The sequence below is a fragment of the Engystomops pustulosus genome, chromosome 4, assembly GCF_040894005.1.
Source record: "Engystomops pustulosus chromosome 4, aEngPut4.maternal, whole genome shotgun sequence".
Lineage (NCBI taxonomy): Eukaryota > Metazoa > Chordata > Amphibia > Anura > Leptodactylidae > Engystomops > Engystomops pustulosus.
Window position 1 is genome coordinate 75,293,835 of NC_092414.1, and position 17,335 is coordinate 75,311,169.

Sequence of the window (17,335 nt, forward strand, 5' to 3'; positions counted from 1 at the left end):
TTTAATATTGTTAAACAATTGTAATGCGATGCATACCAGCCCAGTATGTAATATGTTGTGGTGAGCTAAATATTGAGATTTTGTCCCTATGCTGAGGTCATTTTACTTACATCCAGTTGACATAGAGTGCTCCTTGTGGAAGTTTTTCTCTGGCGTGCCGAACAGCATGTTTATACACTGCAGATTCATTTGGTTCAGAAAGCCCCAATTGAACTAAATTTATATGTGAATTCTGCCCTAGGAGATGACCATTCACAGACAAAAACTCTTGAAAATCTTCACGCGCTTTCAAGTCCTATAAAGAGATGACATAAAAATACAGAGGGACAATTTAATCACTTGGGACAATGGAACAGAGGCAAGTGTTAGTGGAAAATTCCTCTACACTGTGTTGTCACCTGCATGTAGTCAGAGATTGTCATAGCATTCCCTGCGCTGCAAAAGAGAGCAGGATAGAGAAGGTCTCCTGAGGTCAGACTGCAGTTCAAATGGAAAATATTTTATTTCCTATGCAAATTTTCTGCTTGGCCAGACTAACTGTAGGCAGTTTTTGTAACATACACATTAATTGTCTAATGTCTGTTTGTATTCCAAAATAATTAAAAAAAAAAAAGAGAAATTACCTGCTTATCGAGTATATTCTGGTAATGTACAAACTCATGAATGAGATGTGCAGGTCCAAATAATCTTGTTTTCGATTTAATCCAATCAAAGGAAAAAAGTAAGGCGCAAAGTTCCTGTAAATTGATAGGAAATAATAATAATCACATAATGGATAGAACAAATAATTAAAAGAAAATTAGTTTCTAAAAGACTATTTTAATTCAGTTTGAAATCATTAGATTTTACAAACACTAAAGCAGATGCACTTATGTAAAATTAAATTTCCCATAAACATTGCCCCATGCTCCCTAAAGTCCAAATACAAGAGCGGCTTCCTGTTAAATGATTACAGATTAAAATGTATGGATTTAGGGATGAATAAGTAGCTGTGACTGCCATCTCTGCCCTTCTTGTCCCCTATAATCACCAACACTGGGGCCAGTTTTACAAATTCTGGTTGCATCCTTGTTGATTGTGCTAGTTGCACCAGAAAATGGTCCAATGGACCCCACAGTACAGCTTGTCCCTATGAAGATTGTATACATCTGATCTTTAATAAAATGTGGGAAACTCCAGTAGACCAAAACACAAATATGTTTAGATGATTAGCAATTTCTGTATATCTACATACTTGGTGCATGTTGGCCTGTGCCATATGGTATGCTAGGTAATGGTACCAGTATGTACAATCCTCTTGGTCCAGAGTTGGTAGAACATGTGAATAGCGCTTGAGATACTGACTTACGAGCTTCGCATGAAGAGCCTGGAATAGAAAAAAGGACAGTTACACATTTTCCTAAAGGACTATATACATGTATATACTGTATACACATGTTCATACTGGTAGCTGATTACGATTCCTTTCTGTGAGAAAATCCAGTTGGAGATCATGTAAATAATACAGAAATGACTTTCCATTACGATCACAGTATAATAATGACTTGTTGACAAATTCCTGAAGCATATCCTCCACATCTTCACTCTCCATGTCCCACAGGATACAAAGAACCTGTGAGTAAATATGATAGGTTAGGTTTTTACAATCATCTACAATAAATATTCAAAATAAGTCAAAGCTGACAAATGGGCCGAATGCTGTATGAATGCAGGTTAATGGAAGATTAAAGGGGTATTCCTATCTAATAAAGTGCTGGAATATTCCAAGGGCACTGACCAAAACTTGGAATTAAAGGGGAAAAAACAGGAGTTACTTACCGGTAATGATGTTTCCTCGTACCACGACGGCACCAACCAGAGAGAGGGATCCACCCCCGGGGACAGGAAACCTGAGCATAAAAACACGCCCCTCCTATCCTACCTCAGTGGGTTACAGAGACTTGGAAGAACCTTATTATTAGTATATCAGAAAAAACATTTTCCATGTAACCATAATTTTGACAAAATTATTTTATTACCTTTTTTATTTATTTTTAAAAAATTTAAATATCAATATTAATATTAATATTTATTTTATTTTTTGACACCCATGAAATACCACCAATAAGAGGTAGGAAAAAAATCACCAGGGTGGGAATATACCAGGTGCCGTCGTGGTACGAGGAAACATCATTACCGGTAAGTAACTCCTGTTTTCCCCAGCACCACGACGGCACCAACCAGAGAGATTTTCAGAGAGAAATATTTAGGGAGGGAAAAATCATAAGAAACACGCTCCCAGAGGAGAGCGCTTTTCTCTCCAAAGAGTTCAAGAGTACCCACCACATTTAACCGATAGTGTTTTAAGAAAGTGTGGGGGAGTAAACCCGCATGCTCCCTGACAATCCATCTCAATTATGCCCAAGATGTGGCTAGTGCTCGGGTAGAAAAGGCACGGATAGTTTCTGGGGCAGATTCTTCAGTTAGTTCCTAGGTCAGATTCTATTTTTTATAAAGGTCTAGACCACCAAGTAAAAAGATTATTTTCTTTTACACCATACACATGATCTTAAGATATATTATAACCGAACAATTGGCCTCTAGGTAAAGAAAAACCTTCTTCCACTTCAGACTTTGGATTAGAAGCAAGGAACATAAGGAATATTCTGTATGACAAATGAAAGATAGAGGAGGCCAGTCCACAATACCTCCGTAACTACATAATTAGGCAAAACCTTTGCGAGTCGGAACATCCTACTGTGGGATCAAAAGTGAAACTGTCTTTTTAACCTAATCACCCATGGATTAGATGTCAACTATACTAACCAGAAAGCATAAGGTTTTTCCCCCCAGAGAAAAACCTGATACTAGAAAATAAAATGTTCCAAAATAACTTGAGATTTACATATGACGGACAACGGATTGATCTTCCATTTATATTAGGTGTTCCTAAGGAACACGTTAAAGAGCAACTTTGTTTACATTGTATCTTTTTTTTTTTTTTTTTTTTTTTTTGACAGTATATATAATAATTTATTAGAACCTCTTTTGGAATCCTGACAGCACCTTGCTTAGATTCCAAAGGTCCGACCACTAGACTCTCTAGTGAGGATTACAGCCTCTACCCTTCATGCAAAACACAAGTTGTAGTGATCTCAAATAAACTAAGACCGGGTAAGGCTGGTATAAAGGCCATCGTTAGAACTAGGAGGGACATGGGTGGCCTGCCGACTCAGATTAACTGGTTTATCTATTTTAAAACTTCCTATAAGAAGGTACAGCTTTTGCCCCTAATGGCAGATAGCTTTCTCTATATACAAATGCAGCATAGAGGAATGACTGGATATGAATGGAATATCAGGGTCCTCTCCTCTATTTTAGTATTATGTGAGGTATATGATAGGTGGATGACTCCCTGACGTCATAGGGACTTGTGCACCTGTACACATTGTATCATAGAATGTGGAGGGACATGGGTAAATAATGGGGTTATTACACATGAATATATTTGATACCCAGATGGATGTTGGTCACTACAAGCTATTAATGGCTAATTTGAAGTGTAATATGGTTGTAGAATGTACCTTATATGATCACATGATTTAATGATGTCCATATACAGGTAGTCCCCAGGTCACGAACAAGACAGGCCCCCAGGTTCGCTCCCAGGCAGAACCCGCATGGAAATCGGAACTGTACGTTCCACAACCGTAGTCCCAGACCAAAAAAAAAAACCTCTCTTTTTTTTTTTTTTTTTTAAACTGCAATATATTACTTAAATCTGCAGGATCTAAAAAGAGACACTGAATATGAGGGCGCTACACCAAAGACCATCACCATTATTATTCTGACTTGCTCTTGCTCTACCTTTGTGACCTTGAAGAGAGGCAGACTGTCGGGCTTATACAAATAAGCAGACCACCATCAGGAAAACATATCCCATTGGGAATCTCCAAGTCTGGGTACACATTGTTATTTGGAGTTCGCTGTACCCGCAAAGCACACAACGCCAGGAGCATATCTTATCAGTAAGGATTTTGCCCTTATTCACCACATCTTGCTCCCTTATAGAGAAATTGCTCGGAGCAAAGATTCTGATACCATTCACCCTAACTTGCTTACCTTTGGAACAGCTGCTCTCAGCAAAGACTCTGGCATCATTCACATTAACTTACTTACCTGTGAAACTATTGTCTCTATCAAGGTCTTTGACATAATCCCCATTATCTTGTGTATTTTGGATACTTGTGGAACCACTGCTCACAGCCTGGATCATTCACATTACTTTGTGCACCTGTGGAAACTATTCACAGCAAGGATTATGTAATCATTCATATTACCTTGGGTATTTGTGGAACCACCGGTTTCAGCAAGGAGTATAGCATCATTCCAATTACTCTGTGCCTGTGGGACTATTCACAGCGACTATTATTGTGTATTTGTGGAACCACCGCTTACAACAAGGAGTATAGCATCATTCACATTACTCTGTCTATGGAACTATTCACAGCCACTATTATTGTGTATTTGTGGAACCACCGCTCACAACAAGGAGTATAGCATCATTCACATTACTCTGTCTATGGAACTATTCACAGCAACTATTATTGTGTATTTGTGGAACCACCGCTTACAACAAGGAGTATAGCATCATTCACATTACTCTGTCTATGGAACTATTCACAGCAACTATTATTGTGTATTTGTGGAACCACCGCTCACAACAAGGAGTATAGCATCATTCACATTACTCTGTCTATGGAACTATTCACAGCCACTATTATTGTGTATTTGTGGAACCACCGCTCACAACAAGGAGTATAGCATCATTCACATTACTCTATGCCTGTGGGACTATTCACAGCAACTATTATTGTGTATTTGTGGAACCACCGCTCACAACAAGGAGTATAGCATCATTCACATTACTCTATGCCTGTGGGACTATTCACAGCAACTATTATTGTGTATTTGTGGAACCACCGCTCACAACAAGGAGTATAGCATCATTCACATTACTCTATGCCTGTGGGACTATTCACAGCAACTATTATTGTGTATTTGTGGAACCACCGCCCACAACAAGGAGTATAGCATCATTCCAATTACTCTATGCCTGTGGGACTATTCACAGCAACTATTATTGTGTATTTGTGGAACCACCGCTCACAACAAGGAGTATAGCATCATTCACATTACTCTGTCTATGGAACTATTCACAGCCACTATTATTGTGTATTTGTGGAACCACCGCTCACAACAAGGAGTATAGCATCATTCACATTACTCTGTGCCTGTGGAATTATTCACCGCAACTATTATTGTGTATTTGTGGAACCACCGCTCACAGCAAGGAGTATAGCATCATTCACATTACTCTATGCCTGTGGGACTATTCACAGCAACTATTATTGTGTATTTGTGGAACCACCGCTCACAGCAAGGAGTATAGCATCATTCACATTACTCTGTCTATGGAACTATTCACAGCCACTATTATTGTGTATTTGTGGAACCACCGCTCACAACAAGGAGTATAGCATCATTCACATTACTCTGTGCCTGTGGAATTATTCACAGCAACTATTATTGTGTATTTGTGGAACCACCGCTCACAGCAAGGAGTATAACCTCATTCACATTACTCTGTCTGTGGAAGTATTCACAGCCAGGGTTATATCATCATTTACATCTCCTACCGTATCTTATGTATCTGAGGAACAACTATTCCCAGTAAAGGTTTTGGCATTATTTATCATAACTTGCTTGGTTTCTGGAACACTGCTCCCACAAGGATTCAGGCATAATTAACAATATCTTCTATACCTCCTGTTATAAAGCTGCTCTGTCTTTAGTGAGGAATCCCATCTTTCCATGCACTGGCGCTCAAAAATCACCAATACAATTACTGGAACTGTGGATAATACCAGCGCCCCTTCCTAACTAATATAACGTCCAGTCCTAACTAATATATGTGTCCAGTGGCCCCACAACCACAATGTATTATATGAGCAAACCTTTTATATCCTATTGTATGCAGATGAACAAGGTTGGAGAGAGCAGTTTGAATTAAGTTAGGAAATTGCACACCAAAGTTACCAAACTGCAATATGCCATAAAAGAGTAGCTTTCAAACTTAAGTTTGCAGGCATAGAAGCACCCGATAATGAGGGTTTTTCTACCTCTTGTAATTTTGAGCCAGGTGATCCATGTTGATGGAAACTCACTTTCTGTGTCCAAGCAATGCTTTATGAAAGCGGCATGTGGCCTAAGATAACTGAAGAGCAACCATGTGCTCTGTGAAGTGTCTCAGTCCTGAACTTCTCTCCATACCTGGAGGGGAGGCTAACCTGCAAGTCGTTAGATGATTGACTGAACTACCTGAAACTCTCATACAAGTGCAGAATTCCCTTTAGCTGCACTTAGCTGTAGTAAACGCCCATAGGCTATAATTCAGAGCATGCTTGCAAACAGTTTATGTAGCATTTTTTGTCTCCTGATCTGCTCAGTTAAACATACACCACAATCTGACCATCAGCGAGTTCTGTGCAGGACGCCATAATAAACAGAAACCATGTGTTTCCTTGAGGCACCTCCACACTAAACTCTTCTCCACACTGGGAGAAGAGGTTAACCTGCAAGCCGTTAGCCAATTAACTGAAGCTGGCTGCAAGGGTAATTAATCCAAGCTGCAACCCAAGCTACTGAACAGGATTTTAGACCTGACGAGAGCAAGTATGTTCAGCTTAGAATGGCTGGTAGTTTTCCAATGTATCCATGGGTTAACTAGAATCCATATTACACATTTCATATCATGAGTGTAATAAAAAAAGTAGACTTACCACCCGGAACTCTCCTATGGGTACGATGGTTTTTCCGGGTCTGTGGGGATCGGTGACCTTTTTGTCAGGTCCTGTGAGCCCCCTCATAAGAGATAATCCAACAGACACAACCCATTCCACTGGAGGTGTGTACTGTACAGGATGCCCGAAGTCCCATCCTGTTAGCGCCATTCACCACGTGAGGTGTGTTTGGAGAGGAGTAATCACACCATGCAACTGTGAATCCTCCTTCTGGAGAGGTCGGATACTGGACACGTCTCCCTGCATACCTGCTCCCACTCTGGGGTCGGTACCGTGCAGCAGAAAACCAGAACAGGCACACTCTAGTCCCCATTATACATCATGTTGTTTCTGGGGCTAGGACACACATAATGGCAACTATCATTGCTGACACTTTGCCTAGACCCGCAGCACCTCGCCTGTGCTGCTTTGGATCGCTCCAGATCTGGATAACCTCCAGCTCACTGGCCGGGTTCAAAACCTAGTACCTGCCGTCTGACAGGCACCAGGTAGTAATCCTCTTAACACTCAGGTTCCCGCCAGGGACAGGAAACCACTGAGGTAGGATAGGAGGGGCGTGTTTTTATGCTCAGGTTTCCTGTCCCCGGGGGTGGATCCCTCTCTCTGGTTGGTGCCGTCGTGGTGCTGGGGAAAGTGCTAATATTAGGCCTCTTTCACTCTAACGTAGGCGAGCATACAGCCACGCTCCAGAGAGAGGAGGGTTGATTGCTGCTTACCCATCCCCTTTCCATAGCGAGGTAAGTGCCCAGACGTACATAAGGTCCCTCACATGATAAGGTCTGTGTATTTTCTATGTTTTTCATAACACAGCGGTTTCCCTTCATGGCACATTGATAAACCAGCCCCTTCATTCACAGAATCAGAGGGGGTGTCAACCCGCATTAATAATAAAGTAATAGCATGCTGTAGTCATATGCCCTCATTTAATCCTAGAAACCCATTACAGATTTCCTATTGAATGACAGGTGTATTAATGGGATTAACAAAGTATTGGGCAGTAATAAATACTACTATTGGTTTAAAGACACAAAACCATATATAAACCAAAGGCAGAAAAGTTGTGTCATGACAACCACAAAAATCAAATGATTCAAAAAACTTTATTATCACAAATAAATGCAAACAATTACAAAAACCAGACAATACAGTTAAAAACACCTAAAAAGTGTAACAAGGTACACTAGAAAAACTCAATGGGGTGAATAAGATGTATTCACCTTCAAACCACCCTGACTGCAAAAATAAATAATTTCATTGAATTATCTCACAATATTTGATTCTTCTTTTTTACATATTTATCTGCTATGGATATTCTTTATTTATATATATGTTTTTACCTTGGGGGTCTTGTGATGTTTACATGTGTATTGGGGAAAATTTTTCCTCTTTTAGGACTGGAAATATAATCGGTTGAATATGTGGTTGTTGTATTTAAGTAGTAATAATCTCATGCTAAATACTTATGTTGGTGCGATGGCGGGCGGAGCATTGGCGCATGCGCCCTTGAGGAGATGAACTGTGAATGATTCAGGAAATCCCAACACAAGTATTGACGCATGCGCATTGATAATTATGTTTCTGTGCACATGCACATTCAATGAATTGCAGCATGGCCTTGGTGCTTTCTTTTTCCGGTTCACAAACTGGACGACAATATCGTTTACACAGGTGAGGATCACTGTGTGGGGAACATTCTCTGATTAATTAACAAACACCTATTTTTGCAGTCAGGGTGGTTTGGAGGTGAATACATAATATTCACCCCTTTGAGTCTTTCTAGTCTAGGCGTTTGGGTGTTTTTTTTTTAACTTTATTGTCTGGTCTTTGCCATTGTTTGCATTTATTTGTGATAATACAGTTTATGAATCATTTGATTTTTGTGGTTGTCATGACACAACTTTTCTGCCTTTGGTTTATAGGTGTATTAATGGCAATAATAACTTAAGTAGAAATCTGCAAGCTTGTAAATTCACCTGAGTCGGCACTTTTACGTCCTTTTCTATGACAGAGAAATCATTATAGTACTCTTTCACATCGTCTTCCAGCCTATCCACACTCATAGACATGGCTTCATCCAATGCTTCATAATCATATGAAGAAGATTTTCTTATTCTTTTGAACTGTTTATTCTTCAGTTGTTTGAGGTAGAAAGCCCAGCGGCTAGGAAACTCCCGCAACAGAGAGCCAATCAATGACACTACAAGAGGTGATCCTAAAAAAACATATCGTTTTTAAAGACCTTTAGAATATTTTTATTGCATTGGTTCTATTAGAGGGACAACACATTAGAGTTGTTTTTCATTTACAATTTTACTCAGTATTCTTGTACAGCCTACATGTGCTCTCATACATTGCATGCTGCTTACTCCCATCCATTTAACAGGAATTAAAGAGCCAGCCTAATGGCTCTCTATATACAGGCGGTCCCCTACTTAAGGACACCCGACTTACAGACAACCCATAGTTGCAGACGGACCCCTCTGCCCACTGTGACCTCTGGTGAAGCTCTCTGGATGTTTTACTATAGTCCCAGACTGCAATGATCAGCTGTAAGATGTCTGTAATGAAGCTTTATTGATAATTCTTGGTCCAATTACACCAAAAATTTTGAAACTCCAATTGTCACTGGGGCAAAAGAAAATTTTTTTTCTAGAACTTCCATTATAAAATATACAGTTTCGACTTACATACAAATTCAACTTAAGAACAAACCTCCAGACCCTATCTTGTATGTAACCCGGGGACTGCCTGTAGTCCTTATTTCTTCTTACGGAATGCTCATCTAAGCTGCCATATTCACAACCAAATAGATAGAACTTAAATAAAAAGGTATTTTTATAAGCTCTCATGAGAACAGAGACGCTAAAGGCAGAGTCTTCTGGCAGATTTCACAATGAATGGGACTGAGCAGCCAGCAATGTATGAAAATACATGCAACCTACATAGAAATGGCCTATTAGACCTTTTTAGACTCACACGAGCATTAATAAGCAAATATAACAGGGCAAAATCTTTGACAGTTATGAATTAAAACCCAACATGTCAATTCTCAATAAAACTACACAAGAGAAAACTCTACCTTTTGACTCCTGAATAATATGATGGGCCTCTTTTGGCAGCTCTTCCACTTTCTGGTCAACATAAAGAGAAAGAATTTCTAAGCCTTTTTGGTGTTCTAGTTCGCTATCCACGTGGACAAGGAGTTTCATCCCTTTGAAAAGAAAGATGGATATTACTGTTTCTTGCAAGACAAGTAAAAGGCAAAAATAATTTTTTTTTCAGATTGTAGAATTCACTTTCTAATGGAATAAGAAACAGAGTGGGCAGTGTGTAAACCTGAGCAATGATATACAATGGGTATGGAAATATTAAGTACCCATAAAATTTTTCCCTCTTTGTTTCATTGCAACCAATTAGTAAGATCAAAAAAAGTTATTTTTTTGCTCATTAATGCACACCCTGCATCCATTTACTAAACAAGAAAAACTGAAATATAACATGGTCATAAGTATTCAGACCCTTTGCCGTGACACTCATATTTAACATGCTGTCCATTTCCTTCTGATCCTTGTTGAGATGGTTTTACTCCTTCAATCGAGTGCAGCTGCGCTTAATTAAACTGATTGGACTTGATTAGGAAAGGCACACAACTGGACCTCACAGCTCACAGTGCATGTCAGCACACATGAGAATCATAAGGTGTAAGGAATTGCCCAATGAGCCCAGAGACAGAATTGTGGCACAGATCTGGACAAAAGAATTTCTGCAGCACTCAAGGTTCCTAAGAGCACAGTGACCTCCATAATCCTTAATTGGAAGACGTTTTGGACGACCACAACTATTCCTGGACCTGGTCATCCAGCCAAACTAAGCAATCATGAGAGAAGAGCCTTGGTGAGCTCCAGAGATGCAGTAGGGAGAGAAGAGAAAGTTCCAAAAAGTCAACCACAGCAGCCCTCCACCAGTTGGAGCTTCATGGCAGAGAGTGCAGACGTGGTAAATAAGTTGTTAATGTCTGAAGTGGATATGCTTGATAAAGAATCATTGTGAATCGAAACGTTGCACTTTTTTCTATGCCTGTGTGAATAAAGGTTTAACCTTTTTTCATCACATTGGATGCTGTGGCCTTCTCTCCTTTTTTCGAAGTGGATATGATACTTTTTAGTTAAAATGTCTCAAATTAGTGGATGTATTGGAGTGGATTTTCACCTAAATTTGTGACTTCAATTGAGAAACACTTTAAAGACAAAAAAAACTGACAGATCTTGCTCGCTGATGGACTTATAGACAAACCTACTAGTCTTATAAAAAGTGCTAATGGTGAGTGATTTCTTTGGTCTACTTTAGAACAAAAAAAAATAAAAGAAAGCTCATTAAAAAGAGTTTAGTCAATAAGGGCACTATTACACATGACTCCGTCTGCGCAGTTTTGCCTTCGCGGTAATACAAAACTACAGCAAATTTAAAACAGTTGTGAAAATGTCATTTACACTTGATACACAACTCTGTATTCTTTGTGTATTTCTACCCCTTTTTATTCATCTCCTGCAAATATGAAAACGAGCAGAGAAGAGTCATATGACTTTTGAAGTAATTTTTTTGTAGATAAATAGGCAAGATATCACATATAAGAGGGAATTCTAGAAAGAGGTTTAGTAGTTTAATAGGCAGTTTAATCTGGTGACAGAAAGCCATAATTTCATTCTGTGATGAAAAAACAACACACATGAACAGTAAAAAGTTTAAATGGCAGGCATTTGTAGGAGACACGTACCTGAAACTGTGTCAATCACACTTCTGTCTCTGCTTGTTACGAGAACACGGCACTGGATGTCAAATGCCTTTAATACCCAGGAATCCCAAACATCATCCAATATGAGGAGACATCTAAGATAACATGTAAAAAACATTGTCTAATTATGATACAATAACAATAATAAAATATATTGGAATGTTGATAGATACAGTAAGCCTATTGCATAGTAATACTTTGCTGCTGACACATCATAGCGCAGTTTCCTATGGGTGGATCAGCTGTGCTCCATGCCAGGCAACAAATGCATAATTAAAACATTTTAAAAATGTAGAGAACATAAAATTTTTGATTTGAGGGGGAAGAAAAACAACATTAACCCCATAATCATAGCAGTGGTTTGGCTCATATCATACTGGGGGTTATGTTGTATCATTTTCTGACAAAAGGGGCCTTGGTATCAGATTGGAGATTGTCCCACACACAGCACCCCCACAGATTTGCAGTTCTCAGCAGCTGATACACAAAGAATAACAGGAAGCAGACAGCTCCATTCTCTGTATAGTGGCAAAGCCGAGTCACTGCAGCAAACAAAATTGTTTCATTTTGGACAGTTGATCTGTGATTTGCAGCCGTCAGTCACAAGAATAGGTCAGGATTCCTCCAGACCCAAACTTTTGACAGTAGGGAAAAAACTAAAACAAAAGGAGCCAAAGAAGATACTATTATGTTAATAAACCTTTACTCATTCTTTCACAAATACACTTAAAAAGACATAGTCCTATATGATGCAAAAAGTTGCAAATCTTAGCACTGTACTAAGACGATGATAACAGTATGGCGGCGCTGCTGGTCCACAGAGAAGAAGGGCGTCCTTACTTCATATATAAGTATATAACTGCACTGTGGCTGCGCTGTGAAATCTGGGCACCTTGCGGTCCAGGTTTTAAGGACTGAATAGGTTTGTTTGTTTTGGTCTAGAAGGGGTTCTTCACGATTTTTCTAAGATCACCTATCCTTTAGGATAAGTAATTAATAAATTAGCAGGGGTTCAACAGCAAGACCCCCCCCTTCCCCACACGATCCGCTATTTCAAACTATTGGTTCACTCTATTGTATTCTTCTACTCTATTGTATTATGGTCTTCTTCCCAGGCCAGTGATATCATATACCCCATTTACTGCTTAGTCCGACAGACAATAGGGCTGAGTTGCAATATTGAGCACTGCTGCTGCATAATATAGGTGTCAAACATAAAAAATATGAGTAAACCTTTTAAATATGTTGTGTGAGATATCTTTTCTAGTTGCTTCATTGGTTATATCTAGAATTGCAGCTCAGCCCTATTAAATGGATGAGAAGCAATTCCAGAAACAGGCCACGGACTATAGTGCTGTCACTGGAAGTTTTTCTAAATCTGTACAACAGCTTAAACCTCTGAGCATCACCACTTTGGACCTCACACACAGAAATAAAAGCAATATGAGTAGACAAAGGGAAAGGGTCTATTTTGTAGGGAGTGTATTCAGTGTTCCAGAAATATAAACAGTAGTCTGGTTACCTTGGGTATGAATGCATTATAAGGCGGCGCAGTCTGTCTCTAGCTTCCTCGACATTCAGAGGGGGTCTCTGTGAGTACTTGCAGTCCTGATCCAGACGAGTGCACAGATTCTGCAGCTTCATCAGCAATCCTGCCTTGTCCTGTTTCCCAACAGAAAGCCAATGCACTCCCCCAGGGAAACACTCTGAACATAAGCAAAAATAGAAATAAGAGGAAGGATATAGACACAGGGAAGGGCACAAAATTGTTTTTTTTTGCATAAGGAGGTGTGGACAGTGGCAGAATGGGCCGATGCAGGACATTTAGTTAATTATTGAGGTTCCACAATTCCACGTCAGGGTAAACCTGGCATGAATCTGCTGGGGCGGATACATCAAGATGCCGAAGCTTCATGATGTACCCAGAGCGGTGGGTGGACATGTGCAAGGAGCCCCGGCTATGATGAATGTCTACCATATTGTTTAATCTACAAACTGTAAAAAGAGCAGATAAACACAGATCCATATTCACATTATACACTATGAGCTGTCCCTAATGGTCCGTTTAAGAATTCACTTCTCCAAAAATGTTTGCAACAAAACATATCAGGAGAGATCCCCAGTCATGTCATTACACCATAAAAGTAGTGTACTGGTGTGGACAGGTTAATACCACGCAGCACGGACAGTGTCCACAGAACAAATGCATCCATCTCCAACATCTCTTCTTTCAAATCCTGTCAGGCTTGTGGTTCTGTGAGCCACACTACTGGAAATACAGGCAGTTAAAAAGTACCCCAGAACCCCCAAGTCTGATATAACTCCTCCAAGGCAAAATAGGACTAATTTCTGCTCATTTTTACAAGCCTTTGGGGGAGATTTTTTTTTTTTAATAGGTGAGACTTCACAAAAAAGGGAATTCTACAAAAATGTGTTATCACAGCAAAGGGTATGGCACAATTTATTATTGTACATCTTTGCCCAATAGCTCATTGCAAATTCAAATGCAAGGAGGCAGGATCCAAACATCAACCTTACTCATGTCAGTAGGAACCAAAGAAATTAAATACATCCTGTGCATCTTTAGTCCATAATACATCAGAAATTGACACGAGTAGGTGAATATTTGTGCCAATTTCCCCCTCTCTTACTTTTTACACCATGTGAAATATGTGGCACAAAAAAAGTTATGTGGTAGAATGTCTTTCATATAATTCCCCACTGTTTTTTGTTGCCTAAGCCACTCCTCATTTTTGGATTGGATTTAGAGATTTCACCTCAAATCAAAAAATGCCCCCTTGTTTCCACAACACTAAGGGTAGACAGTTTCACACATGGATTGGCCTCTTTCAATGTGATGTATGCACATGCAATAACCTACCGCCCTGGTCCCTGCTTCCAATTAAAACGAATGAGAACATACTATTTCATTGTACATCATATACACACACACACACAGGTATATATATTTTTTTGGTGTTTACCAGTCTATGTTTATATTAACAAACTAGTCAGGAGAATGGCTTTATACAAGGCATATACAGAGAAACATAGAATAAATGGAGGCACAATGATACCTTTTAGAATACTGTGGTCCCTGAGTGCTTCAGCAGCTAATACTGACTTTCCACAGCCTGCCATGCCATACACTACTACCCAGCCAGACTCCATCATCAGCTGATACAAGCGGTCCTGGATGTCCTTCACCAGATTTTTCCGCGAGACGAATACCACTGGCCTCTGTGGCACTCCACCTTCACATAGGGTTGTTTTCACTTAAATAACAGAAAACCAGATTAAATATTACTCTTATAATATATATAAACAAGACATTTTTTAGAAAGAATCCAACAGGTATTAGTATAAAAATCTGCATTTCATATGCTGGAATCAACGTTACTTCGGATACAATGTTATTGCATACATATCCTTCAACATGATTGTATGTATTGTATACATTTTGTACTTAGTTCAGTAAAATCTTTTGTTCACCCTAAAAAGAAAAACATGCATTTTATCATTTACATAGGGGCGTCATAGACTTCCTTCAATATTTAGGAATCTTAGTGTTGACTTAATATAAGTTAGTGTAAATATAGCTATATATACCTGAGACAGACTTATAAATAAACTACACCACTATCTATGCACTGAATACATCATCCTCCTGGCCTGCTTATGCATTTGAGGTCGGGGAGCAACGACAACTCATGTGGATCATCATTTTAAGCAAATATTGAGGGGGGCTAACTAAGTGATATCTAAAAGAAACTTCTCTGACTGTTTCTTTTCTCTGCCCCTTTAAAACCCTCTTATTGCATTTAGGATTTTCCATAATAAAGTATTGTAAACTGGAAAAAATATAAAACTGCCTTCTGCCTAGTCAAGACAGCTTACTGGGAGCTGGATAAATAATTCTACTTATAAACTAGTATTAAGTTGCTAGTTTTGAGGTACTGGCAGTACTGTAGGTCTGTTCTTAAGTTGAATTTGTATGTATTTTAGTCATATTTTGCAAGTCACATTTAGTCACATTTTTGGTAGAAGGGAACAAGGATCCAAAAAGCTTCATTACAAACACCTTACAGCTCATCATTGCCCGAGACCAAAGTTTAGTAAACTACAGAATAAAGACTTTCACTAGAGGTCAGAGTGGGCACAGAGATCGCCTTTAAGTTGAATGTAAGGGGCTGCCTGTATAGTCTAAAATCCAGTCCTGTACTGTGAGCATTGGCTTCTCATTGTACCTTTGCGAACTCTATGCGATTCTGGCTGCGTAGATTAGCAGGAAACCTATGAAAATACTGGTGCATAAACATGTATTTCTCATCCACTAGTAATAAAATAAATCCCATACATAAATGCCCATAAAAAGCCTCTATTGGAACCTAACTATACAAATAAAGCAACTCACCATATGATGTAATACCATTGGCTGAAACTTTGCCAGTACCAAATATATCAATAGAGGACACCTCCTTCAAAAGAGCAGCCAAGTCTTTATATCCCTCGTGCAAAAGAGCATTGTAAAAGGAAACAAACGCATGGTTGTCTTTCCCAAGGATGAGTTTGATAAGCTGATTTGCTCGGTCAAGCTGAGTAGCCTATGAAATAAAAGAAAGGGAGTTGATATAGTTTCTGATGTTCATTTGCATCCAAAATGCAAAATTATAATAATTCTGAATAGTCTTAATTACAAAGTTTCTACTATAACCGATTGTGCCTTAAACTCCAAATCAAATACTACAGTGATTTTGGCTGTGTTGACTCTCTTTGTATTCCCTCTTCCCTCTCTTTGTTACCCCTCATGTACACAACCATTTGACATAGCCATGGTTTTGATAGAAGACTGATCTGGCAAGCTCTGCCTAATCTGTGTCCACTATATAAATAAAGGAATTATTATTAAATTAGTAAGTGCAGTAGCATATACTGGCCACACAACTACTGAACTATATTCAATATGTACTAGCAGGAGGGACACATGAATCCCATTCAATGTCCATGAGAGTTGCCAGAGACAGCTGAGAGAGCTGCGCTTGCCTCCGTCATACACTTGGATGGACACCTGCTCCTCATGCCACTCCACCCATTAGTGACAATGAGAACCCCAATCACTGGATTACTGGGGATCTGGTCTTGTAATTGGTGTGAATCCAAGCAGATCGACAATCACTGATTAGCCTATTTAAAACAACAATAGCACAACAGCTCATATAATTTTTCATACATGCCTTCCATACATGCAGCCATATCGAGAATGGTAGAGAATTGGCCATAATGAGCCAAAGTTGACTTTGTTTCAACAGTATAAATGTTACTGTACCTTATTTTTAACCGTTTCCTCCTCTTGTGGTGAAATGACCCCATCACTTATCATATGGTCCATGATGTAGGAGGATCTGATATCCTTTGCTAAAGCTGCACGATTCTGCAGAAGTAAACTTTTGGCTCTTTCATCCATTTTATAGGATTCTAGTATATTATGCAGGCTATCTGAAGTTTATTTACCGTGAAGTGTAAACTCTGGCATAATACTAGCCGCCTGAAAAAAAAAAGAGAGACAGGTCAATCAAATTAATATCATAGATAAACAACGTTGGTGCATTTCCTGTGATTTTCGACATATAAGGGTAAAATCAACACTTTTTGAGACATAAGCCTCCTTTCCTGGCAAGCTGTCATTTTACATCTCCATAAT

General features: G+C 39.1%; 1 protein-coding gene across 4 annotated transcripts in view; it reads right to left on the reverse strand.

The window, feature by feature from the left end:
- Nucleotides 1-17,335, reverse strand: part of APAF1 (apoptotic peptidase activating factor 1) — a 58,892-nt gene that overhangs the window by 39,467 nt on the left and 2,090 nt on the right. For 3 of the 4 annotated variants that reach the window (XM_072146328.1, XM_072146326.1, XM_072146327.1), the window contains exons 2-12: nt 16,961-17,179; nt 16,049-16,238; nt 14,712-14,909; nt 13,157-13,340; nt 11,617-11,729; nt 9,922-10,053; nt 8,816-9,054; nt 1,445-1,612; nt 1,235-1,366; nt 624-737; nt 111-295 (exon numbers count right to left, since the gene is read on the reverse strand). In XM_072146328.1, the coding sequence (XP_072002429.1) occupies nt 111-295; nt 624-737; nt 1,235-1,366; nt 1,445-1,612; nt 8,816-9,054; nt 9,922-10,053; nt 11,617-11,729; nt 13,157-13,340; nt 14,712-14,909; nt 16,049-16,238; nt 16,961-17,098 (1,793 nt within the window). In that variant the 5' untranslated portion in view covers nt 17,099-17,179. The remainder of the gene's footprint in view (nt 1-110; nt 296-623; nt 738-1,234; nt 1,367-1,444; nt 1,613-8,815; nt 9,055-9,921; nt 10,054-11,616; nt 11,730-13,156; nt 13,341-14,711; nt 14,910-16,048; nt 16,239-16,960; nt 17,180-17,335) is intronic. The other variant, XM_072146329.1, reaches the window with a different exon arrangement.